The sequence below is a fragment of the Danio aesculapii genome, chromosome 21 (genome assembly GCF_903798145.1).
Source record: "Danio aesculapii chromosome 21, fDanAes4.1, whole genome shotgun sequence".
Lineage (NCBI taxonomy): Eukaryota > Metazoa > Chordata > Actinopteri > Cypriniformes > Danionidae > Danio > Danio aesculapii.
Genome location: NC_079455.1, coordinates 6,500,364 through 6,527,557, shown reverse-complemented (window position 1 = coordinate 6,527,557; position 27,194 = coordinate 6,500,364). Strand labels below are relative to the sequence as shown.

The 27,194-nt window shown below is 36.3% G+C and overlaps 1 protein-coding gene across 1 annotated transcript in view; it reads left to right on the top strand.

Annotated features, from left to right (window-relative positions):
- Positions 1–27,194, top strand: part of adamts2a (ADAM metallopeptidase with thrombospondin type 1 motif, 2a) — a 158,934-nt gene that overhangs the window by 37,407 nt on the left and 94,333 nt on the right. The window contains exon 3 of the mRNA XM_056446154.1: positions 18,577–18,745. Within this exon, the coding sequence (XP_056302129.1) occupies positions 18,577–18,745 (169 nt within the window). The remainder of the gene's footprint in view (positions 1–18,576; positions 18,746–27,194) is intronic.

The following is a 27,194-nucleotide window of genomic DNA, read 5'->3' as shown; positions in this document are numbered from 1 at the left end:
ACTTTGTCCAGACAGGAAAAAAACTGTGTGTGTGTGTGTGTGTGTATATGTGTGAGGTCTGACCTGATTCATGTACAGTGTGTGTGCGTGCGTGCGTGTGTGTGTGTGTGTGTGTGTGTGTGCGCACGCGCACGTGTGTAAATACTTTCCAGTACTCAGCAGCCGCCATCATTTCTTCAGTACGTCAACATTCCTGCTAAACTCTTTGCCATAATTGGGGAATTCTGGCTCTTTTTTGCCTTCATCTGTCATTCTTTAATGGCTCCAAAACCAAAAATCTGCAAAGACATCCAGAGCTCTTCTTCCTTTCCGAGAACTGCTCATATTCCCTGTCAGTTGTTTAGAGAGGAGAAGAGACGTCTGCGTAAGATACAGGCCAGCCATTGGACAGGCTGTGGAAAAGCAGTAAGTTTGGCTCTGGGAATGTGGTTGTCTTTGCCCGGGCTCTGGAGATAAATGATCAGAAGGAACATGTAAGGCTGCGCTTCTCTCTGAGGAATCGCTATTCCACTTTACTGTGTGTCTGATCACGCACACTCAGGTTTCTGCTTTAAATCACGATTCAATAATCCTTCAGTAATCTGACCTAAATCATTGGACTGGCACAATTTACCACATGGGTAACAGAGACTTAACTTCACAACAGATGATGGGTGATAATATTCAGATAAAAGTTCTATCATCATTTATTTATATCAAGTCGTTCTGAATGTGTATGTCTTCTTGTCTTTTTAATGAAACATTAAAGAGAGTAAATGACAATAAGATTTTCATTTTTTTAGCATGCTATGTCAGGTATTACTACATGCCTGTCTGGAATACTTGATTCTCATTGGTCAGTCATCACTAGGCCCACACGGAATATGCACGCACAGAATTCCACAGATTTCCGCAGATTTGTTGCCCATAATTGATTCTGTTTGTTTACTTGTGTAAATGTGTGTAAATTTATATTTATTCAGTTTTTAAATTAATTACAGTAATATTATTCACTAATATGAAAATATTCATATGAATTATTTACAATACAGTTTTAGTAGATATATTATATGAGAGACTTGCTTTGTTTACCAAATAAAGTGGATCTAATTGGATTTGCATTGTAAACATTAAATAAAAGTTAAAAAGGTATTATTTTTTATTTCATATATTAAGGTTTTAGTTATGATACTCCCAAAATAATTCTGCATAAATCCGCAGATAACACAATTCGGCGCAGAAATGGCAAAAAATGTCAGCATATTCCATCTGGCCCTAGTCATGGCATTCCAAGATATGTTATTCCAAGATAACAACCTCTCATTAACACATGCTCATTCAGGAACTTCGAATTATCTTGAGCAGTGGTCCCCAACCTTTTATAACCGCAGACTAGTCGACGGTTGGCAATATTACAGCAATGGTGTACATAGATTGCTAGGCAGCCATGAAGCATTTTCTCAGGGGATGACAAGCTGACAAAATCTTGTTGCAACTCTGATACAAGTTTGATTAATGGGGAAAATAAAAGCACTGCAGTTTTTGTCTGAGATAATTAGTCTATTGAAATATGTATTCCATACAAAGTATGAAGCTGATCGATCAGTTCTTGTCACGCAACTCATAGTGTGCTCGCTGTAGGGGAGCGCTGGGCACAAAGTAACACAGGGTTAAATGTAACCTGGAATTTTAAGGTATTTGCTCAAGTTTGGCCATGGCATGCTTCTGAGGTTTTCACCACAGTGTCGGCAGATGTCTTCCTGCCAATTATTGAAAAAGTTCAGCAAAATTTGAATGAGAAACACAGGAGAAACCATTTTAGCAGCATAAAAGTATTTTTATAATAGTCAAGATTTTTTTATATTAAAAAAAATCTGTGAAAGTATGTCAGTAAAATATTATATTCATGTGATTGTTGTCTTGAACCATTTTAAAAGATGTAAAAAACACACAGTGACTGCTAGCCAGTTTTGAGGAAAACACGACACAGCGGGGTTAGTTGAAACAGGGTGTTACAATTAAGCCACAGACTGTTGGACACCAACTAAACTAACAAAATAAGTGTTGAATTTTAAGTGTAATGTTGAGAACTTTTTATATTAAATGTTTTTTAATAGAAAATATTTTTAATTGACAAAAAATATATTTTATTGCTAATACTGCAAATGAATGCACTGTGTAATAATGGATAATAATCCAAATAAATCCAAATGTGTTTATCCAATAAATAAATAAATAAATAAACATACTGTGCTATGTAGTATAAAAAATAAATTGAGCTAAGTACTGAGGAAATATAGCTACTATTTAAAGTAAACTGGATTTAAATTAATTGTGTGAAATTGTGCCTTTTTAAGCATGTGTTACAACTAACCCTCTGACTGTTACAACTTGCTCTGCAGGTGAGGTAAATAGTAACATTTATACTGCTGGCACTTTTGGAAATACTGCACAGAAACCATAAGTCCGGCAATCATACAACCAGTTCTCAGTTGTAGGAGAGGGTTGTGTGTTGTTGGTAAAAAACAAATGGTTTATCTAACCCCCTTACGTTGTTCATGATTTGGCCAAAACCAAAAAGTGTTACTTTGTGCCCTGCTCTCCCCTATTCTGAAGGTGTTTTCAACTGCTTCACCTAGAAAACTGGTGCCTCCATTGGAAATAAGGAACTTGTGCATGGACAAGATGTGATATGTGAACAATCGTTGTCATTTGCGAACTCCAGCAGTTGATCACAAACATGCTGGATTCACCTGATTTTTTGACAAATGTGTTGCGGATTTATTCCTTGGCAGTTTGTGTGTCTTTCACTGGGTTTTTCACTCTTCGCAAAGAAACCTTCCAAAGACGTCTATTTCTTACTCATTTTGCTAGCTTGTGGGTTACATTTTGGTGCGTTTAAGTGACCGAGATTATGGTCATTTTTTCAAAATAAAAGATCATTCAGACTAGGGCTGCATGAAATTGGAAAAGTCTGACATTGCGATATTTGTCTTTCTGCGCTTATATATTGCAATATTAATATTATTTCCCAAGATGACTTGAATAGGTCTATTTTGGGAGAAAAAAAATTATTAACTTACATTGATTGGGGTGATTTTATAAAGGGATAAATCATTTACAAAAAAAATAATAAACAAATTGCAAGCAAGAATAAATTACAATAGAGCAAAAAAACCTTAAATAAACAGTGCTTCATGGTTTTCCGAAGAGACAGTTAGTATTCAGGAACAGAAATGGAATAATAAAATGTCCAAAACTGTATATTCTTCATTGTATTAATATTTCAGTAAAATTATTCTTCATTAAAGTTACAAATGTTGCACGTTATTATGGCGAATGCTTTACACTCTTTTGAAATGCCTGTAAAACCCATATAATTGATAACGTTTCTTTCTGTTATGGTTATATTTTGCAATGACTCCACAAATCTTATGTATTGTCAATTGTTGATCAACTATAATCCCAACTCAACATAGCATATCCTGCAATGTGACTACTGCAAATATGCGATATTGATGCTGAAACGATATATTGTGCAGCCCTAGTTCAGACTCAGATAATAAATAAAACAGAAGTAATTAATGATGTCTTGTGCGGCCCGGTACCAATTGATCTATGGACTGGTATTAGTCCACAGCCCAGGGGTTGGGGAATACTGATCTTGACCATCAGTGAATACATCCACATCCTTATACATCCATCCACATAATTTTTTTATGCTTGTATGCCATGCAAATTTTTTTTGGACTGTTTAATAGATTAATGTATGCTCCATTCAGCTGGTTTAGTTTCAGTCAGATTTCCATTCTTTACTGTTTAGCACCATCTTGTGATTGAATAATGCATAGATTAGTGTATGCTCCATTCAGCCATTTTGTTTTGTTCAGCTCAGCATTTAATTAAAGAATTAATAAACCATTATGGGGTGACATGGTGGCATTTCTGTGTGGAGTTTGCATGTTCTCCCTGCATTCGCGTGGGTTTCCTCCAGGTGTTCCGGTTTTCCCCACAGTCCAAAGACATGCGGTACAGGTGAATTGGGTATTGGGTATTTTTTTTTACTACATTTAGTTCATCTTGGGTCAGACAGTAAATAATAACACTGTTTACACAACATAAATAATATAGATAAATATACTCATACACAAACACAATAAAACGATACACTATTTCAATTAAGCAAACAAGAAAGCATCAGGAAAATACAGTTAAATACTTAAAGTATATAAATTTTAAGATACAATTTTACATGCATACACATATGCATACATACATAAAATAGCATTAAATATATAAACATAAAACAAACAGTGGGCACAAGAAAACTGTATATTGAAACATAAAAATAAAAAAATAATTGAATTATTAATTAGTATTTTTTTCCATTTATTTGATAAATTTCTAACATTGGGGCAACGCAGTAGCGCAGTAGGTAGTGCTGTCGCCTCACAGCAAGAAGGTCACTGGTTCGAGCCTCGGCTGGGTTAGTTGGCATTTCTGTGTGGAGTTTGCATGTTCTCTCTGCATTCGCATGGGTTTCCTCCGGATGCTTCGGTTTCCCCCACAGTCCGAAGACATGCGGTACAGGTGAATTGGGAAGGCTAAATTGTCCGTAGTGTATGAGTCTGAGTGAGTGTGTATGGATGTTTCCCAGAGATGGGTTGCGGCTGGAAGGGCATCCGCTGCGTAAAAAAAATGTGCTGGATAAGTTGGCGACTCCCCAACCCTCTACACTTTCGTCTGCGACACCCCTTCGCCATCCAACGCCCGCATTACCCCCCACACCCATGCAAGCCCCCCACACCACTCTTCACTTTCGTCCGTGAACCCCCCCCCCCCACCCACTCTCCACTTTCATGCGCGACACCTCTACATCCTCGGGTAACACGCCGGATCCGTTACCTCGATCTATTCCGAGACCTTGCAATTCACAAATTAAGCACTGGGTTGGTGAATAAATGAACGAAATAAACTAAATGTCTTTTTTAATAAGTTCACATAGTTGTTGCTGATGAAATATAATGCGAAAAACGTGATTTAAAATTTTTCCAGTTTGATACATTTTTATCAATAGTCATTCAAACAACATTACCAAGCCTCTCTACACTGTAAAATATAATTCCGTAAAATTTACGGTAAAAAAACGGCAGCTGTGGTTGCCAGTATTTTACAGTTAAAAATACAGCACAAACCGTGAAAGTAATTCCTCATTTTTACAGTAAACTACCGTATTTCATTAATTTATAGATGTAATATGTCTGTATTTTGAATTACCAATATCTACACATCTTTTGGTACACAGATAGACTCGTTAACAAAGCCATATGCAGATGGTGATTAGAAAGTTACATAATGAACCAATGCTTATCACAAACGACTTTTCCCACAAGCAGAAAAGTGTATAAGTATAGAGGGTGCTCAGTTTCATTCACACAGCTATGTGTGTCATAAACACCAGTATGGTGACGCGCATAAAATTAAAGTCAAGAAATAAACATTGTTTATCAACATTAGATGTAACATAAATCTCTAATGTACATAACTGATGGGGAAACAACTAAAAAGATCCATAGTAATATCAACAAAAAGCATAAAAAGGGATGTGCCATGCAGGGAATTCTGGGAAAGTCATATATATTAAAGAAACATACTGTTAACCAGGTTACGGAGTTTTACCATGGCATTTTTACAGTTTTTTACCATTAAAATTACGGTATTTTTATATTTTACAGTGTACTTCTCATGCATCCAGCATGTTTGTAGTTTGTTTACACTTTTTATCCGAGTTTGTAGTTCTAATCAAAATCATGTCTAGTGCACAATGTATTGTGGGCAGTATTAGCATGAGTACGGACGGCTTTACTCTTCGAATGAATGACTTGAACATGCAGGCTATCCTATGTTAATTGTGTCATATGATGTTTTTTATTTATATTTTAATTGTCTTAGTGAATTGGCTTTCTTTTGTGAACATTATAGCACATCGACATAGTAAATTATGTTTTGAACCCTTAGAATATGCAACGTGCTGTATTTAAGGTATCAAGAAAACACTAATTTAACACTAATTCAAGTGCAATCAGCTCTGTTGTCCTAACAAAAGCAGAGATGCGAAAGCTCATCATCATAACTCTTTTTGATCAAAAACCTCCTAATGTGCTTTGGCTTTGTTTAAAAGGAAATGAATTAAAACACTGCAAATGTTCTGTGTGAATGAAAACACGAGTCACCGCTTCTTTGTGTGCCAGATCTCCTTACAGTTCTTACTGAAGCTAATCGTGTTTAAAAACAAGGTTAATTTCCCATTTTCTTATGAACAGGTCATGTTTGGAGACTGTCCAAATCTGATCTTGATTGAAACCTAAACCTTAGCTGCTCTTCTTTCTCCCGAGGCCAGTATTGAATAACAGTCATCAAGAAGTATGGAAAGAAAAATGCCCTCATCTGGTATCCAGAGGACCAAATGCATACGCTGCTGGTCTACTATATACTATATTCCATGACTGATGGTCTAGTTTATCATATGTTACTCTTTTAAAGAGTTCTAATATAGCTGGAGAGAGCTATTGGTTAGCATTTCCATTCATCTCAAATGCACATGCTAGGTTAAAAGGCTAAATGCTCTTGTCAGAAAGTTTTTTTCACAGTTTGTATTTAACTTACCAATATTTTATCGACTTTTTAAGAAAAAAATATTGATCTGTCTGTAAAACATCTCCTGTCCGATATTACATATAAATATTACACTACTTAATGTCACTTACAGTACTACAGCCAGATGTCTTGTCAATTGTGGGGAAAGAGTGCACCAGTTTCAAATGGTTCAAGTTAAATATTAAAAATTAAATTCAGTTAACAAATAATTAAATACAATTAAATATGAAAAATGTGTTTAATATATATGTATGTATTCAATGTTTAATTCATTTTATACTTGAAGAGGGTGTTCATAAGACTGACATGAAACCTTTATAATCATAATAATAAATAAAATCTTTGAAACACAGTCCCTCTCCTGCCGTCCACAACCACGCCTCCTGAAATAATGAACGCACACATTAAAGATGACAGTAGACAACCCACTAGATCATGTCTTTCGCCAGTTCGAAAACTTTATAGTACTTTATAATACTACAATTCCGAACGAAAAGCTGTATCTAGTAGTATCTCTAACTGTATCTTTTCAGTTGTGTAGCAAGCGACTGGTTGACGGTCACAAACTGAAGACCAGGGAGAAGTTTTGTTCTTTTTTGAAGGGCACTTTTTATCCAAGAGAAAAAAGGGATGAATGTTTTCAAGTTTTATGCCTTAACCAGAATATAAAAATACTTATAAACACATTTAGATCATTTACTTTAATCATTATTATTGGAATGTGAAGAGATATTCAAGCAGCACAACAAAAAACCTACTGCACCTTTAACATTCGTTTATGGGATCATTAAGATTGCCCCCTACTGGCAAACCATTGAATTTGAAAATGATATGTTATAACTGAAAGCAAGTGAGTTTGTCAGTTTTATATGCACTTTGAACCTCTAACTCAAAGTAAATGAGTGTGCAGGACACTTGACATATAGTTTAATGTGTGAGCTGTGGGATTCCATTAACATCTTTTGACCATTTGTCATGGTCTACACACTCTCTGACGATATCCATGTGAAGGATTGGACAGGACAGTGAATGTTAAGTATAGTAATCTGTCTGCTGTCATTAGTGTCATCACACCCAACTACTCACATGCTTCTCTTTCATCAGAAGCTTTTTTTTTACACAACATAAACAGATTTTCAGTAGCCTCCTGCACTCTGTCAGAATCTGGCCTCTCATGCTGGAGAAACACTGTGTGTGTGTGTGTGTGTGTGTGTGTGTGTGTGTGTGTGTGTGTGTGTGTGTGTGTGTGTGTGTGTGTGTGTGTGTGTGTGTGTGTGTGTGTGTTGTATAACAAGCACTTTGTCTCCATCTCTGTTAATTCTCATCTTGAATTGAAAAGTTATGAGACATTTGTCCTCCTCTAAAGTCTAATGCGGGAGTGTTTTTGAAATTTGAAAAGTTCCATATGGCAGACAACTTAATCCTTTTGTTTTTTTGTGCCTCCTAAGATGCCTTTCTCATCAAATGCTGAAGCGGTGTTGTATTAATTCTTAGAAACGCATCCAGGAATGCATTCCAATAAAGTGAAAACATAAGATGGCAGACAGAAACTTTAATTCAATATCAAACTAAGAAGTTTACTGTTAGCTTAGCAAAATGCTAATGTCTCCCACATGAAAAGAAAATACTACATTAATTTATAATGCTATGAATACTATCAATTATTTTAGTGAATTCGGAAAGTATTCATAGCGCTTTACTTTTTCCACATTTTTTTATGTTGCAGCCTTATACCAAAATGGATAAAATTCATTTATTTCCTCAAAATTCTACACACAATACCCCATAATGACAATGACGGTATACAGCTATTTTCAGATCTCTCCAGAGATATTCAATGGGATTTAGGTCTGGGCTCTGGCTGGGCCACTTCCTGACTAAGGCCCTTTCCCCCGATCACTTACCTTAGATGGCCGGCCAGCTCTAGGAAGAGTCCTGGTTGTTCCAAATATCTTCCACTTATGGATGATGGAGGCCACTGTGCTCATTGAAACTTTCAGAGCAGCAGAAATTCTTCTGTAACCTTACCCAGCCGTGTGCCTCGAGACAATCCTGTCTCGGAGGTCTAGAGACAATTCCTTCAAGTCTTCATGCTTGGTTTGTGCTTTGACATGGGGACCCTGGCACCTTATTTAGACAGCTGAATGCTTTTTCGAATCATGTCCAATCAACTGAATTTACCACAGGTGATCTCCAATTAAGCTGCTGAAACATCTCAAGAATAGTCAGTGGAAACAGAATGTACCTGAGCTCAATTTAGAGCTTCACGTCAAAGGCTGTAAATACTTATATACATGTGATTTTTTCAGGTTTTTATATTTAATAAATTTGCAACAATTACAAAAAATCATGGGGTTTTGTGTGTAGAATTTTGAGGAATTTAATCTATTTTGGAATAAGGCTGTAACATTAAAAAATTGGACAAAGTTACGCATGAATACTTTCCGGATGCACTGCAGATTGTGGCAACATGATGACTCAGTGATTCTTAATAAAACTGCATGTGGATCAAGTGATGGGCAAAGCAAGGCTTCGTGAAACACTGAAACAGTCAAAACAAATGTGTCAAAGCTTCGAAATATTGCTCTGGAACAGCTTCAGCAAAGAAATAGTTAAGCAAACTGAGGCATTAAACCCTACATTGTAGAGTTGAGGTTTAAAGTTACTTGGCGATGCGGTGAGAGTTCTTGACTATCAGAAATAATGGGTTTGAGCTTTAGACAGTTCTATGGTTTTTAACAAGGTAAATTTTCTTTTGCATCAAAACCAGCTAAATCCACTTTTGTTTTTTTTGTTTTTTTGTTTTTTTGCAAAAACCTCTAAATCCACCTATTAAGACAAGACAGTGTAATTAGTTGAAAAATCACAAAAGATGCAATTAGAAATTATTTTATCAAACATAAAACACATTACCACATAAAATAAAAAAACATAAATCTGTCAAGTAAGTGGCGGTTCATTCCACTGTGGTAACCCCTAATAAACTAAGCAAAGGGAAAATTTATTAATTTTGTCAAGTAAGTGCATTAAGTCAATAACATTAAAATTGACATTAAATAAATCTTAACAATCTGTTGTCATTTCTGATGTTTGGGTAAAGCAATGTAACCATTGCAAACTAAGTTTGTGAAACATCAATATCTGTACATTGTCCATTAATATAAAAAGCTTATCAGGCATATAGATAGTATGAAGTAATATAAAAAATGTTTAGTTTTATACTATATATTTATCTTTTACAAAATAGCTTACATTAGCAATTAAACACAAGGTAGACCTACTGGACAAAAAGGGGATGTTTCTTAGACACTTTTTAGAAGTCATTCATTCATTCTCACAATACTCGCAGTCTTTTTTCGTCTCTTGTTTGTCCTCATAGCATCCATGTGGGTTAAAAGAATGACATCTTAACTTTGTCTTTCGTGAAATCAAGTTGCAGTTTATTTATTTTTAAATCAAGAATGAAAATATACAACCACAATCAGTAGATCAATATAAGAGAGATACAAAAGAGGGAAAATACAAGCTACATTAGCTGCAGAAAGAAAAAAGACTAACAAAACAAAAAAAGGGGTAAGTAAATTACAATTGTATATAAGTGTATGAAGATAAATAAATTAAGAGCATTACAGGAAAGCCATCTAACTCAAATGAAAGTAAATAGACAACAGTTCTTCATATAGAATCAAGAATCTGACACATTTTTTTGTTGTTACACATATGGAACGATTTGAGCAGTGAGTCAACTTCAATCAGAAAATGTCGAAAAGTAGAGCATTTTTGTTTAAGTATAAAAAAAATTCCAAACAAGATAAAAAAAGTTGAAGATAAACTCTTTAGATTTATGTGGAGATTCTGAATAATAACAAATAATTTCTTTTAAACTAAAAGATTGTGCAAAGTTAGGAGGAGTGTTTAAATAATGATACAGCTTGAACCAAAATTTCTGAACAAATTCACACATACAAAATAAATTTATTAAGCTTTCATCGTCCTTACCACAAAATGTGCAATTACTTGGAATATCAACATATTTGGAAACAAATGAGTTAGCCGGATATATTTTATGAAATATTTTAAAGTGGGTTTTATATATATATTTTGAATATATTATTGATTAATGCAGCCATTGTTTAATGTAAAGTAAATTGGACTCATTCAAAGTGACGTCACTGCGCAAAAAAATGGTATGAATGCATGCTACACTTCCGACTGTACAGTGTGTTTTCTTTTTCTTATAATGCACATAGAGTTTTGAGGTAAGGGATGTTTTCATTTGCCATTCAGTGACAGTCGGACATGTTAATGCAGTTCACCGAAATCCATCTTTTAAAATCTAAATTGGAAGTGGAATAAATCAGCGCACTGCCACATTGAAAACATATGATTCGATTTACGCCTTCTGATTGGTTCTCAGGACATATCGGCTTTTGCTGTCAAACGCAAGTGGCTTTTAGAGACTTTTGCCAACGAACTGTTATTTCTGAATGCGCTGATGCTGGGATTTAGATGATTTGAAGCAAAAATATTTGTTGATTGTGTACTATGTGCATTCGCTCAATGTCATTAGCCCATTTTTGGCGGAAGTGGCAATTAGCGGCTTTTGCATCTGAACTTTTTAATTATTAATTTACAGTACCAAAATTGCCATTAAAATTAACAGTACATTTTAATGATTAATTTGCAGTGTAATTATGAAATTACATATACATGTTCACCAGTCTCTACATGAGGAATTCTATTATTATTATTATCCCCATTAAAGGGATAAGTGACACAGAAGTTAACTCGTTTTAAAATGAATCAAAGATTAATTGACTGGGGCAAATTGTCTTGATTTGTTTTGAGTTGTTTTAAAAGTCCTGATATTGGCTCAGTGTTTTTCTCCCTGTGATCCCTCGGCTCAAACGGGAACGTCTAAATGGACTCTGATTGTGTTTTCTCTTAGGTGTGGATTGGGGTGAAAATGAAAAAATATTTCTCGCTCTTTGAAGTGCAGACAGTAATTTGCTAGGTGGCATCGAGGAATGTCTTGCTAAACTATCTCTGCTATCAATTCCTGTTATATTCCACAACAAGAAAGTCGAAGTTAGAGCCAAACTGGCCACCTGGAGCCGAGAAAACTCGAAGCAGTGGTGGGAAGCGAATTGCAGCAGCGTTCATTGTTTGTATCTGTCGGAATCAAAGAGATATTGGCTTTATGAGCGATCAAACACACACAGTGACCGCAGAATAAAGTGGATTTCTTATTGGAGAGGACGGGTGGTCTGTTTCCACACATTCATGCGCACACAAACACACACATAATGCATCTGAATCTGTCATGAACTCTCCGTTGGATATTTTGGCACACTGTTGTTGGGCCAAATTCAACCGGTCTAAGGCCTCACGCCTTAGACCGGTTGAATTTGGCCCAACAACAGTCTTGCTGATATGATATGGAGGTTTTGAATGGTGCATCTGTCCTAGCTTGATCTGTTAGAGGCCTTGCATTGTGTTTCTGTGCTTTAGAGTCTAACTTTTTTTCTGTAGATTGTTTGTTGGAGAGCAGAGAGTCTGCCTGTGTGTGTTGCAGAGGACCAAGAGATGGGCATCCGGCATAGTTTCCCAGGCTTTGATTTTGATGGTGGGTTTCATTTCAGATTACAGGATCTGGAGGTTTCCCAAAGGACTCCAAATGGAAAGAATTAGTCGGTTGAAAAACGCAGATGTGTTCGATTGTCCGGTAAACCCCCTAGTTCACTAGTTTTTCCAAGTAGACTGAGTTTCTTGCATTAAGCATGAATGTTTTGTGCCCAGTAACAGTAATCAGAGGTTTTTAGATTTTACTTGAACATCTGCCCAGTTAAACAGAAATAAGGCATTTGACTAACTTTAATGGCTTCTTTAAATTTTATATATATACATTTTTGATGTAAGTAAAGTAAATTCAACCACATTGTAGTCTGTCATTTAGCAAAGCAGCAGCTTATTCAAATATTAGTATAAATTGGGAGAGAATAGGACTTGTATAATGTCTAATAATAATCTAAGAAAATATATGACACACTGTATTTTTAATGTGAAAGAATTATGTGTATTACTTTTATTTTACCTGTATTTTAAATTATATATCCATTCATATTTATTTAGAATGATGTGTATATATATGGTTCATTTAAAGGGGTGGTCCAGAGTGTATTTTAAGGCTTGGTTGTGTTTATGAGATGCAAAGCAATGTGTGCTCATGCTTCATTTGTAAAAAATCAGGTTATTTATTTTATATATCTTCCTTTTATTATATATAGCTACTCAGCTAACATAAAAATGACTATCATATTTCCTAGTTCCTTCAAAAGCCTGCCCTCCAGAGGCTCTGATTGGTCAGCTAACATAAAGTGCTGTGATTTGTGGATTGTCTCCATGTCACGTCCAGTCACTATCATGCGCTGTGCCTGTCAGTCAGTGTAGCCATGTCAGTTTGAGTCTGAATTAGACATAAAATGAAGAGGACACAGCTGAACCTCATGTCTGCTCTCTAAAATAAAATCTGACAAGTGTATTTGAGGAGTTTTTGGCAGAATCCTGCACTGAACTGGGAGAGATTCTGAAAGCTATCCTTTGTCAAATGCTAGAGCTATATCTTTATTATAATTCTCTGGAACATAATTAAAATTAAACTGTAAGCACTTCTCTCATTGTGTCGTATCTTTTAGAATAAATACAGAAATAGAAGAAGCTCTGTGGAAATAGCAGTGTTTGGACGCCATTTTAGCTTTCTCTGCTATAACATTACAGAGCCTCTGGCCATGCCCCTTCTCTGCGAGGGGTGTATGGACATACTAACGTGAATGTATTTTTTTGTAGACCCCAAACTTCGTTCGCTGTAGGCTTTGCTAAGCTAACTCTGAAAAAGCCAAGGTCTCACATAGCATTGAACTTTGAGCGTATTACATTCAGAGATGTTGTTTATGTTCACACAGCTACATTACACATCAACTAAAGTTTAAAATATGATATTGTAGTGATCCACCCCTTTAGGGTTGAATGTCTGTAAATGTAACTGAAAATCTGCTGCCAATTTTCAGCCACGCTTTCAAAATAACTCAAAACCACAACACAATGCGGTGCGAAAGTATAAACTATCACATTTATAAGGTATTGTTTTTATTTAAAATTGTTTATATATATATATAGATCATTGAAAGAATATGCATCAATCATCAGTAATAATCACATCTTAAGGTTCTGTTCCTGTGAGAAACCAGTTGCCAAAATCGCTCACATTTTCCCATATGTAGGATGTCTGGTAGACTAATTCAGGTCATAAACTATCATAAACAAGTCTGTTTTAACCTAGAAGAGATACAAGCAAATAAGGGAGTAAAACTTAGCTTAAAGGGAGTTTACTTCCCTATTTACTCACCCTCGTGTGGTTCCTTTATGTCTTCCTTTAGTCTGCTGAACACAAAAGATGATATTTTGAAGAAAACTGAAAACCTGTAACCACTGACTTCCATGGTAAGAAAAATAAATGCTATGGAAGTAAATGGTAACAGGTTTCAATCTCTCTTCAAAATATCTTTTTTTTTTGTGAAAAGAAAAGGTGTCCAAACTCCGTCCTGGAGGCCCGGTATGCTGCTGAGTTTAGTTCCAACTTGCCTCAACACACCTGCAAGGGTGTTTCTAGAAAGCCTAGTAAAAGCTTGATTAGCCAATCCCAGGTGTATCTGATTGGGGTTGGAACTAAGCTTTGTAGGACACCAGCCCTTCAGGACTGAGATTGGACACCCCTGCTTTATAACCATCAAATTGTCACGCTTACCAAAATAGTAATGTTAATACAATAGAGATGAATCCAAGATGCAAGTGACCAGAGATCAAAAATAATGCAGTAGTCCAAACAGTGAGGAATAGACGTGGCAGATTCGTGAGCTGATAGCATCCAGTAGTCAGTCAGAACCAGGAAAACAGACCAGGTATTCAAGAGAAGCCCTCAAGAGTCCTGACAAGATACAGAGTAACATGAACAAGCAATAACAAACTGACAATCAAACAAAAGACTGCCACTCAGATATAGCTGTAGTACTTAGCCACAGCTAAGCAGCTGATCAGAACAGCCGATTGGCTTAGCAATAAACCACATGACCACAATGACACTGAGACGCCACAACAACACATGTGGAGGTAAGCAAAACATAACCATGTGACAACAACACAAACAATACTAGAAGTGCACGCACACTTACGACTACGACACAAATGTGTTTTTTGTTTGTTTGTTTTATTGATTAAATATATATAATCAATGACTTTGTCTTTTCTCCAGGTAATTTTAGACTCTTTTTAGAAGTCAAAATGCTTTTTTTGTTAAACTATCCATGAAGTTAAATATTAGTATAAAAAAAACGTAAATTTAAATAAAATAAAAGTCAAATTAGCCATTTTCTGTTGGGACCTAATTTATTTTCATAAATATGTATCTGTATCACTATTGGTGAACCATTGTAGCAATCAATTAATCAGTCAATTAATCAATAATTCAGGGCTTGACATTAACACTGCCAACTCGTCAAATGCTGGTAGATTTCAGCTGTGGCTCAGTGACAGCCGCTCTCACTAGCCACTTTGGCTTGTTGAAAATCATTTTTAAGTTGCCCGTGCTGGCTCATCTCTAAAAATTAGTTTGTCAATATCTGTGCAAATCTGATCTTAGAATCGAGAAGCAGCATGACTGACCAAAATAACTATTCACACGAGAAAAAGAAGGCAGGTGAATAATGAATGAGATGATAAGGTGCATTGTGTGACACAGGCAATCCTCACTCACTGACAAGGGCTTTAGTGTCATGAAACAAGGGCGTAGAATTGGCATGAACGGAAGGGACGTGTCCCCACCAATATGCACCAATTACTGAAATGTCCCTACAAATTATTTAATTGACTTCAAAATAAAGTAATGCTCCTTCAACTCTTAACCTACACATGCACCAAGTAAAGTTCGCTACGAGTTCACCATAATACTAATAACCAAGGCTGTTCAATTAATCAAAATTCAGTTTCGATTTTGGCCTCCATGATTATGAAAAACAATAATCAGGATAAAACAGTTAAATTGCACCACACACCTCTCTAAATTTCTCTACATTCATACCTCCTCAAAGCCCGACTGCAGTAAAAGCTTGTAAATTGACTTTTAGAACATGGGACGTGATTGTTTTTTTTTATTATTAAGTGTTTATTTTATATTATTAAGTACTTTATTTATGTTTTTAATAGCATGAAACAGAATTTGTGCTGTTCAACGTATGCGCTCTAGGCATGTATGTCCCCACCAATGTCAAGAGCAATCTACACCCTTGTCGTGCACCCTGCTGCTTTTAAGAGCTCCAGATTCTTGTGTAAACCACTGTGGTTGCCGCTTTCGCTTTAACCATTCTTTGAACAGATTATTAATGGGCCTAACGTTAACAGTGTGCACACGATCATCCTTTCATTATCACACATGGACAGTTTTTCACCTTCTTTCGTTTGCTCATAGTTATTTTTGTTAATATGTTTTAATTATCATCCTTTACAATACCATTGCTTTCATAGGAGATTAACTCTTCATTTATGTATATTTAACTGGTGGTCTGGGACCTTTACAGCCAGTTTCCACTGAGTGGTACAGTAACAAACTTCTTGAGCTGATGATAATAATGTGTGGGATTATTGAAGTGCTTCTGACATCCTTTCAGAAATGGACAAACACGAGAGTGACAACCGAAAAAATAAAGGAACAAATGATTTTTTCAGCAACCTAAAACATGAACAAACTGCCATGTTTAACTATTATCATCGCCTTTTGGACTGTTATGAACTTGGAATGATGGAATTACTTTCCAACTAGAAGTTACATGTGCTGGTGAAGATTAAAGATACAGATGAGAGGTTTGCACTGACTGGGCTATATGTTGCGTGTTGTTTTTGAACTCAAATAAGCACTAAATGTATGCTGTGTGTAGTTTTTCTGTAATTGATAACGTATCGGAGACTATAAGGGTCTGTATATGTTCATATGTTAAGTTTATTTATTTTTTTTATATAATTGCACACATTACAGTAGGCTATTTCACCTCATTGATCTGCAGTTATAATCAAATCATGTTCATAGAAAGTTTAGTAATGAACATTCATACACAAGTATTTATGTGTATGAAGCATCTGTACCATTGGTACCCTTTTGGCAGTGGAAACGCAAGCCTGATAAAGGTGACCCGTACCACACTGTACCACTCAGTGGAAACAGGTCACTAGCCTGGACAGACTACTGTGCATAGATACATGAGAATAATTTTAATTTTTTTAAAATGTCAATTGTGGTAAGAACATTTTTGTTGAATAAAAAGTGTATGTATACAGCTATATTTTGCTTGTTTTGACACATTATTTAACATTTGTGGCAAGGAAATAATTAGTTTGGTGCGGCCAGAGAAAACTTTGAAATGTCATGTGACATAAACTATTAATAAAAATAAAATAAAACTAAATGCAATGCAACACTAAATTTAAATCAAGTAATTTTTGCATGCCAAATTCTAATTTATGCATATAAAATATATTTTCCCAACAACACAATTGTGGCTAGTAAAAATGACAAGTGGCTATCAACATTGGAAGCTACTAGCCACAGTTAATGTCAAAAAAAGTTAATGTCAAGCCAATCATTCAATCAATCAATCAATCAATAACTTTTATTTGTCTTAAAGTGAAGGTTTAATTATCTTTTCAAAAGAATTTGATTAATTGTGCTAATACTGGAAAACCCCAAAAAAGATAACACCATTCAAAACCCACATTATGAGGGTCAGGAAAGGATAAGCCCCTCTAACTCCAATGACGCCATCATTTTTATATGAAACAGATATAACACACCCTGTTTGTAGAGGATTTTGGGAAAGGACAAAAGTATATGCGAGTCTCTGTGTTTGGACATCAGCACTTTCGGTGCGTCCAGAGCACGTGCAGCGGCAGCCCTTTATGCAGTGGTGTCGATTTATGCAGCGTGTGGGCATTTCCTTCGTAATGAACCCTCAGGGGAATGAGGAGGGAGGGTTTTGGAGGGAGGGGACTGTAATATTTCCTGTGAGACCGAGCTAAACGACTAGCTCAGCGGCCCGTTCTTTGCCGGGCTTCAATTTTGCGATGACTGAGGGGGCTCCAGCATGACTTTAACAGCCCTGCTTGAAGTTCACATTTGATATTCCAGCACATCAGAGAAGAGGTCTAACCTTGCCATCGATTCACGCTCTCATTTGGGCTGTCTAATTTGCTATGGAAGCGAAGGGAAAAGACCCTGCGCTCTGGCAGGGAAAAGCCAATAAGTCGTAGGGACTGCTACGTGTCCTACAATCGATTAGCTCTGTGTGGCTAAAGCCTTGTAGAGTCTCTCTCTCTCACTCTTGTTACCTTCACAGTGCCCCTGGCAATGGACGCGGCCCATCAGTCAGAGCCAACGAATCTCAACTCGACACAGCGAGAGCGCAACATGAGCTGTCAAGTGTATCTGTCAGTGAGTTTGTTCACTCTGGCAGAAAGATTCATATTGATCTTCGCTCGTGGTTTGGATTTCCCTCTTTGCCCTCAGACTATTCCTCTTTAAATGGTATAAACAAGACAATCTCACGTTTTCCTCCTAAAAGCGTCAGGTTGTTCCGCAACATTAGTGAAGAGAGTTTGTTGTTTTGCTTATGACAGGCAATGTCACAGAGTTTCAGAGATGGCCACACGAGTTAGAAAGAGGACCGATCGATTCAGAGATCAGGTTGCCCGAGGGTTTCTTCCAAAGCTGATGAAAACATGATATAGCAGGCGCACAGAAATAGCCCTGATTCGCTTAATGGACTTGATTGTGCAAGCTTTGTGCTCTACCTGTTTTTGAAAAAGCCTAATCTCTGCCTTTCTTTCAAACCCTGTCAGGCGGGGATGATCCGCGCAGGTCAGGAGGAGTTTTTTATCGAGCCACTGGAGAGAGGAGGCGACATGACAGGAGAGGAGGAAGGAGGACCCGGGCGTCATCACATCGTCTACCGCTCCTCTGACATCAAGAAGCCGGCCGTCAATCAGCCTGCTGACTTTCACCCCAGAGGTCAGACCACCTTTATGCCACCAGCTCATCATGGAGTGCTGCTGAGAGCTTTCACATGCATGCTGATTACTATAGGGAGAGATGCTGAGTTTCATGCGGTTGACATTACAGAATTATTTGGCCTCTTAAATAATTAGAGCCCTTGTGTATTTTTGTTTGCTAGTTTCTGTTTAATGGAGATAATTTTTTAAAACATTTCTAAACATAATAGTTTTAATAACTCATTTCTAATAACTGATTTCCTTTATCTTTGCCATGATGATGGTACAGTACATATTATTTTACTAGATATTTTTCAAGATACTAGTATTTAGCTTTAAGTGCAATTTAAAGGGTTTGCTAGGTTAAAAAAGTTAAAGGTGCAGTAGGTGATCTGCCAAAATGCTAACCATTAGCATAATAGCTTTAAAACATCCCTCCCCTGCTGTCCAAAGCCACGCCTTCTGAAATCACTTACGCGCACGTTGAAGATGACAGTAGACAACCCACTAGATCATGTCATTCGCCAGTTCGAAAACTTTATAGTACATTATAATACTACAATTAAGAATGAAAAACTGTATTATATCTAGCACGTTTTCAGTTGTGTAGCAAGCAAAACGTCATAATGTGCACTATTTAATGCATGCAAAAATCGCTGGTCTCAATCTCTTGCGCTTTGTCCTAAACTGACTATGCTTAGCAAGCCATATGCAAGCCATATGCTGAGCCATACTTACTTTACATACTATTTCAAACTGAATATTCAGAGTAGCATGTAATCAATATAGGGATTACCTCACAGGTTGTCATTGTTCAAAAATGAACCAATGTGATGTGAATATAAAACCAGCTTCACCTCAGTAAAGCAGGCTATAGGCGGAATAGAGCTGTTTACTTATGTTTTTTCGTTAAACTAAATAAAAATCTAAATTATCGATGCTGTAAAAGGGCTCTTATGAAATTCAAAATAGTCACATCAATCTTTCGTCAGAAGATTTCAGTGGCTGAACAACACTTCCGTCCATATAAGTTAACCCATTTGCAAAAAAAAAAAAAAAAAAAATTCTACATCAGCTTTGCGTGACTAAAAGAGTTTTAAAACATAACATTACCTGTCTAAAAGAAATTCCAGCGTGCAAAAGTAACTCTGTTATTGATTCAGGATTTTAAAAAGTTTTGATTCATCATTTGTTTTTACTGCTGTCACTCTCTCTCTCTCACGTGCACATGAACATGGCGCACATGCACACGCAAATGGCAGATCTGTCTGTCAGAACAGGGGTGCGCAGATGTACAAATCTCCATTTGATACCAGACAGTTTGGACTACTTATCAGAATTATGGGAATTGTCAGCCTGACAAATTTTAATTGGACAAACATTTTTTAGTCTTATGCCTTACCTAGAATATAAAAAAAATCATATAAATACATTTAGATCATTTACTTTAATTATTATTATTGGAATGTGAAGAGACTTTAAAGCAGCACAACAAAAAATGTTAACGATGTATAACGATGGTTTGTTCTGTTGACAATTGAAAAAATATTACTAGAGAGGACTAATAATATTGACCTTAAAAATTTTTTTTGTTTGTTTTTGTTTAAAGTAAAAGCTGCTTTTATTCTAGCCAAAACAAAAAAACTTTTTCCATAAGAAATAGTATTATGGAAAGTACTGTGAAAAATTCCTTGCTCTCTTAACATTTGGGAAATGTTTGAAAAAGAAAGTATGTATTTCTATATTGGTCAATGCTGGTTTAAGCATGTTTAAAGGGAATTCTGGGGGAAATGGTTGATCAAGGGAAGTATGATGGTTGATTTAGAAGGCCTGTCAGTAAAAACTGCACCACAAGTTTGTATTTTTACTTGTTTTGCCAACCTTTTTTCTGGGGTAAAAACCAAAAGATTATTAATACATTTATTATGAATTAGTGAACATACATATCGGCAGCTGATATACTGATATGCTGATATACAGCCATATTGCAGTGGCATGAGTGTGATATTGCATTTATACAACAGAACTGTGTGTAAATAGAAAAAAAAACAAATGCAATTAAAAATAGGACTATTATTTATATTAAAAAGGTAACTTATTGAATAGCAGTATAAAAATGCTAACCAAATCAGTCAAAAGAACAATAGCTGTGTTGAGTATTGTTCTTTTGACTTATTTGCTTAGCAAATAAGAGATCTATAAGAGGTCTGACCTCTTTTAGACATCAAACACCACCAGTGTGCAGCATCTACACTACCTGGATCATTCTGCACCAGACCGCACAACCAGCACACAAACACACAGAGGAGACAGAGTCCTGAAGCCCATTAGATAACATGGGGATGTTAAGGAGACCATGTTGAAGAGGCTAGTGGGCAAGTTTGGCTAGGATGCCGAGGACACACCCTCTTTTCAAAGGACATCCTGGGATTTTTAACCCTTTAACATGTGCAATCACACCAGTGTAATTCAAATGTAAATGTAAGTCACAATTAATCAGTGTTTCCAAACAAATAACATTTAATATAGGTTTATGTACTAGCAAAAAAATAACATTCATTGTTTGTAAAATGCACGAGGATGTCTATGGAGATGACCATAATAATAATTTGAAGATGTGTAATATTAGATACACATTTTAGAATATTTAGTCTATACTGTAGTTTTCTCTAGTTAAATAGCCATTTAATTTCATTTAATTTGGAAGAAATTTATGAATTAACTTGAATTAACTCTGATCCCTCCCCTAACACGGCTGTGCCCAGCACAGATCATAGATCAAATAATATGACCATTATTAAGCTGTTTAAATGACAAAATACATGTGTGTGGTGGGGCCGAGAACCGTGAGCATGCGAGGCTGGTGGCCACCTGTCTCGAGTCACATGGAGGAGCTCTGGATATTAAAAGGAGGAGTGACAGCAGTGGAAAAAGAGAGACGATCAGGCCTGGACTTTTTATGTTTTGCTTTCAGTTTAGCGCTGGTCTACCATTTAACACAGGCTCATTCTGAAAACGTAGTCCTAAATACGTTTCTGGAGATCGCGAATTTAGTAGCCGGAGCTATGTATTGCTGCATTTCATCTTAAAAATAAACGCTATGGGGGCAGCATAATGCTGTCCTTTTCTCGCTTACCAGCTGACCACTTACCTGCATGTGGGTGGCTTTTCCACTGTTAGCAGTTTGTCCGATAGCTTGACACGTACGTTGGCGGACTTGAGATGCAGAGCGAGTTGACCATGATGACGGGGTTCGAGTCCTGTTCCAGAAAGCAGGTAAGACAAAACAGAGGCCAAAAAATAAAATAAACAAGTAAATAACAGGGTGAGAATGTGGTAAAATCTGAAAACATGGTATAAAATTCAGCCGAGGGCTTTTTTTTTCTGGATTGCTTTTCAAAACACTGTTGGTTGGGTTTAGGGAAGTGGGTGGGCGGGTCAATCGGTGCTTTTTAAAATACTATTGGTTGGGTTTAGGGAAGGGCGGTGGTGAGGAGATCAGTCGGTTGGACAGTCAGTCATTCAATCAGTCGACAGCGGCCTCTGGTGGATTTAAGTGAGAACAGCAGGTGCGAATACCACTTACGAGAGAAATTTGAGATTTAAAAAAGCATAGAGTAGTGAAGTTTGCCCTGCATGCTCACGGTTTTTAAAGAAACTTCTTTGGTGCGTCAATCTTGTCAATGCTATTATTCAAAAAGGTAATGATTTGAACTCATCAAGTAATTGCTTCGTACTGTTTTTATTTTTACATTCTTTAGGTGATTTAAAAACACAAACGTTTCGGCACAATGCCTTCCTCAGTGTGTGATACAATCCTCTCACTCCACCCTTTTATCTCGTAGTCAGTTACACTGCGTCATTAGTTAGACGGCCACTCGATGATCAAAAAACAATCTCGTTTTCATTTCATTATTCCATCTTTAACCACATAAGGACTATTTACTTTCATATTTCAAACATTATTTAAATTATCATCATATCAAAACATATCAATTATCATCAAGTGTACGTCAATACAATGAAAATCCGACAGTCCATAACATTAAAAAATACATTTCACGGTCACTCGATTATAAAAGACAATCTTACCTTCACCTCAACACACATAACTAACCACACAAGAAATATTTACTCTCACCTTCAAAAACATTATTTCACAGGAAAACATACTTACATCAATACAATGAAATTCCGACAGTCCAAAACATTAAAAAATACATTTGTTATATTGTGTCAATCATCTAGACGGCTACTTGATGATTGCCAACAGTTTCTTTTTCATTTCAGTATATCATAATCAACCACACGAAAAATACCTTTACCTTCAAAAACATTGTATTATAGGAAAATAGCATATCAGTTATCATCATTCCCTTATGCATGTCTATGTCAATACAGTGAAATCCAGAAATTCAAAAAATCCATTTTCATCTCATTATTTGTGTCACTACAACTTCAAAATCCATGATTCTTAATATTATAGCTAAACAACCAACTGTTAAAGAAACACAGAAAGGTCCAACTCCTCATTCATTCCTCTTGGTGTAAGTGATTTTAATTTATGATTCTAGAACGCTTCTCTTTGTAATAATCTTTTATTTAGATTACCTCCTCTTTAAAAAAAGCATACACAGCGGTCGCTTGTAGATTCGCAAAAACAAAAACTGCAAAAAAATATAGCTCCTTGGACGTATTTTGCTCTCCCCAGAAATGTATATAGGGGTACGTAATCAGATTGAACCTGGGTTGGAACAATTGTAGATGAGATTCAGGAGTGGACGGAATGTTTGAGAGTACAAGAGATTTGGTGCTATGTGGAATGAGCAAGGAGGACATAAAAACATATTATTATTATTAGGGAACATATTCTTCCAAATTACTTCCATAATAGTCCAGAGGCGAATACTAGCTCAATGTCTGCAGCAAAATGTAGTTGGTAACTTTCTTCATATTGCTTATACTCATGCTAAAAAAGTGTTGCTAGCTCAACCATCTGGTGTGAGTATTTATTTCACTTAAAAGAAAAAAAAAAAACTCCCACAGGAGCTAAAATATATGTTAACTACTATGCAATTATTATCGAATCTCAAACCAATTTTTGTTTCAACTACTTGTATATAAACCAAGTTTTATAATGCAGACAAGTGGACAACTGTAATTCATAACTGAAATCACAAAGGGGACCATGCTGGTATATTTCTTTGGGGAGAGATGAACAGGGAATGAGTGTTAAAATGATATGTGAAGCACATTAAATTTTAACTCATGGTAAATGTAGTCTCTTAGCAAACATTTGCAGTCTTTGCAAATACTGCATAGGCTTTATCCATTTGATGTGGTGAATTTAGATGTCTAAAAGCCATGTCTTGTAGTATTAAAGAAAAGATTGAAAATTGAAATGAAAGTTCGGATGAATGAATAATGACAGAATTTTTTTCATTTTTGGTTAAACTATTCCTAACTGAATGCTCTGGAGCAGGATAAAGTGAGGAAAGTTCTCCAGGGCTGAGTCATTGGTCTTCCGCCCCCGTCTCTGTCTCTCTCAGCATCCCGTGTGAGACGTGTGAGGAGAGGAGCTGCAGAGTGACTGGATAAAGTCATAAACTTCTCTAAAAAGGATTCACATGTCACATTGAGTTTGAGCGGTCGAGTTCAGCCGGGGGATATGGAGAGGCTTGACATGCATCATAGTCCCTTCGTGTTTTTCATTTTTCTTTCTAGACTCCTTGTTTTGGAGAGCTGTGTGAAATGCTTAACTGCAGTACTGCACAACAGAACCATGTTTGCCAGAAAAACTCAAAATCTTGCAGATCCTTTGAAAAGAAATGTCAAGATTTTAATCATTACCAGTGTTGGGTACTTTTAAAAAGCAATAATGTTTAAATGTGTACGTTTTGTTTTACTTTCTGCCCAAACCTACGTTGGTTTGTTACAAATATTGTGCATCATTCCATCTTACTGTCTTCAATGGCTGAAAGTGTTCAATGTCGACTTTGAATCTTAAAGACAGTTGTAGCTGAGATCTGGAATACAGTGGTCTCTTGTTATTCGTGGGAGTTCCGTTCTAAAAATAATCTGCAATAGGCGAAATCCGCAAAGTAGTCAGCTTTATTTTTTACATTTATTATAGATATTTAAAGGCTGTAAAACCCATCATTACACACTTCCCTTTTCTTAGACAGGCATTGACATTTTCACAATTTTCTCTCTTGTTTAAACACTCTCAAAGTTCAAATTTTCATAGAAAAATAAGCCAACCAAACCAAAGATCAAAACCTGTTGTCATGAGCAAACATTCAGCTAAAGCTTCATATCTCTTTTTAGCTTTTGTGCAGATAATGTTGGCATCCAGCAAAATGTTCTTTATTCCTGCAGTCACTGATTCACAAAACTAAAGCAGACTCCATCCTTTAGGGGGTCGCACACCAGATGCGCCATTCACATGACAGTTGGGATTAACACACATGGGACCCACACATTGGCATGTTATTTAAAATGAAATTATTCAGATGGTGCTCTGTGGCACGGCAGAAATATAAACAGTATCCTGAGTCGTAGGGCGCCATGCACAGCTGCTGATTTACTGCGCTGGTGTGCGAACCCTCATATAAACCCATGTTTACAATTCTAAAATGCATGGCGCTGCGTGGTGAATCGCATCGGCCGTGCGACCCCCTTTACGATGGTCTTACTGTGGACAGTTACAACCTTTTTTGCGTACTTTATGGAACTCTACTAGCGATTGAAGATTTATGTTAATTTGGCAAGTTGAACGCATTCAGTATTGTACAGGAGACACCGAGGGTATTGATTAATTGACAATGGTCAACAGCCAATCAGGACACAGAACACAAAGTGCTGTAAAAAAAAATACAAAAAAAAAGCATGTCAAATTGCACAAAAAAAAAAAAAAATCGGTGAAAATGCGATGCCGCAAAAGCTAAACCGCATCGTGAGAGACTACTGTAGTTGAGTTCATGTTGTCAAGATGCTGTTTTTTGCTGTGCAAAAGTAAATTTACTTTACATTTATTTCCAAAAGGTGAGAACTTGGGCTAGAAACCCTCGCCATTGTTATTGTTTGTAATTCACTGTAAAAAAATGCAGAGTTCCACTCAATTCATTCTTTTTCAATCATTTAATAATTTCTATCAATTAAGTTGTCCCAGAAAAATCTCAACAGTTGTGTTGTTTCAGCTCATTTCAGCTCAGCAAATTTTGGTTGAAACGTTCATTTGTGAACTAGCAAATTTTGCAACAGTATGCATACACACTCAGAAATAAAGGTACACAACCTGTCCCTGGGGTGGTACCTTTTCAAAGGGTACAATTTTGTACCTTAAATGTGCACATTTGCACCTTAAAAGTACAATTTTGCACCTTTAGAGTATACATTTATATCTTTAAGGTTTTATAAGGTACACATTTGTATTTTTAGGTATAACTATGTAATGTTAAGGTACATATGTGGTAGGGCTAGCCGATTAATCGAAATGTTATCGAAAACGATATTCAGAACCTATAATCGATCAAATTTTTTCAGGACGATTTTTTCAGTTACTTTCCCTACTTCCCGTGTGGAGTCACTTGACCCTTCTCTGTTAAGGCTGATTTATACTTCTGCGTCAAACGCATGGGTATGGTCGGGCGCAGACTTCACGCAGTTGCATACCCACGCACCTCGTAAAAAATGTAACTACACATTGCACATTTGCACTACATTGGTGATTATTGGAAGCTGGGGCAATTTTCTTGAGACAAATTTTCTATTACAGTAAAATTATTATTTATATGAAAATATTTGTTTACAGAATATCATAAAAAATATCATATACAGCATATACAAGAATTATTTTGTTCAGAAAAGATTAATCAAGATTTAGATTTTAGGCCAAATCAATCAGCCCTAATATGTGACCCTGTAAGGTACAAAAGTGTACCTTTTGAAAAGTTACCACTCAGTGACAGGTTTTGTATCTTTATCTCTAAGAGTGTACTCTAAATATTTGTACTGTTAATTTTGATCATTATTATAAAATTCCTAAACTTTAGTTTGCAGTCTTCAAACAGTAGTTTGCAAGTGAAAATAAATGAAAATGACTATTTGTTAGATCCAAGGCTCCTTCTGTCTGGTATTGAGGTGGAATATGTGTATGGTTAGAGACATGTTTAGTTTGCAGGTGGTGGTTTATGGTCTACAGATTGGTCAGTGATGTAATTAGTGATGTACTTTTTAAATACATGTACACTTTAAATACACAATGCATTATCATTATCTTTAAATGGTGCAGTGGGTAGCGTTGTCGCCTCACAGCAAGAAGGTCGCTAGTTTGAGCCTCAGCTGGATCAGTTGGCATTTCTGTGTGGAGTTTGCATGTTCTCCCCGTGTTCGAGTGGGTTTCCTCTGGGTGCTCCGGTTTCCCCCACAGTCCAAAGACAGGCGATATACAGTAGGTGAATTAAGTA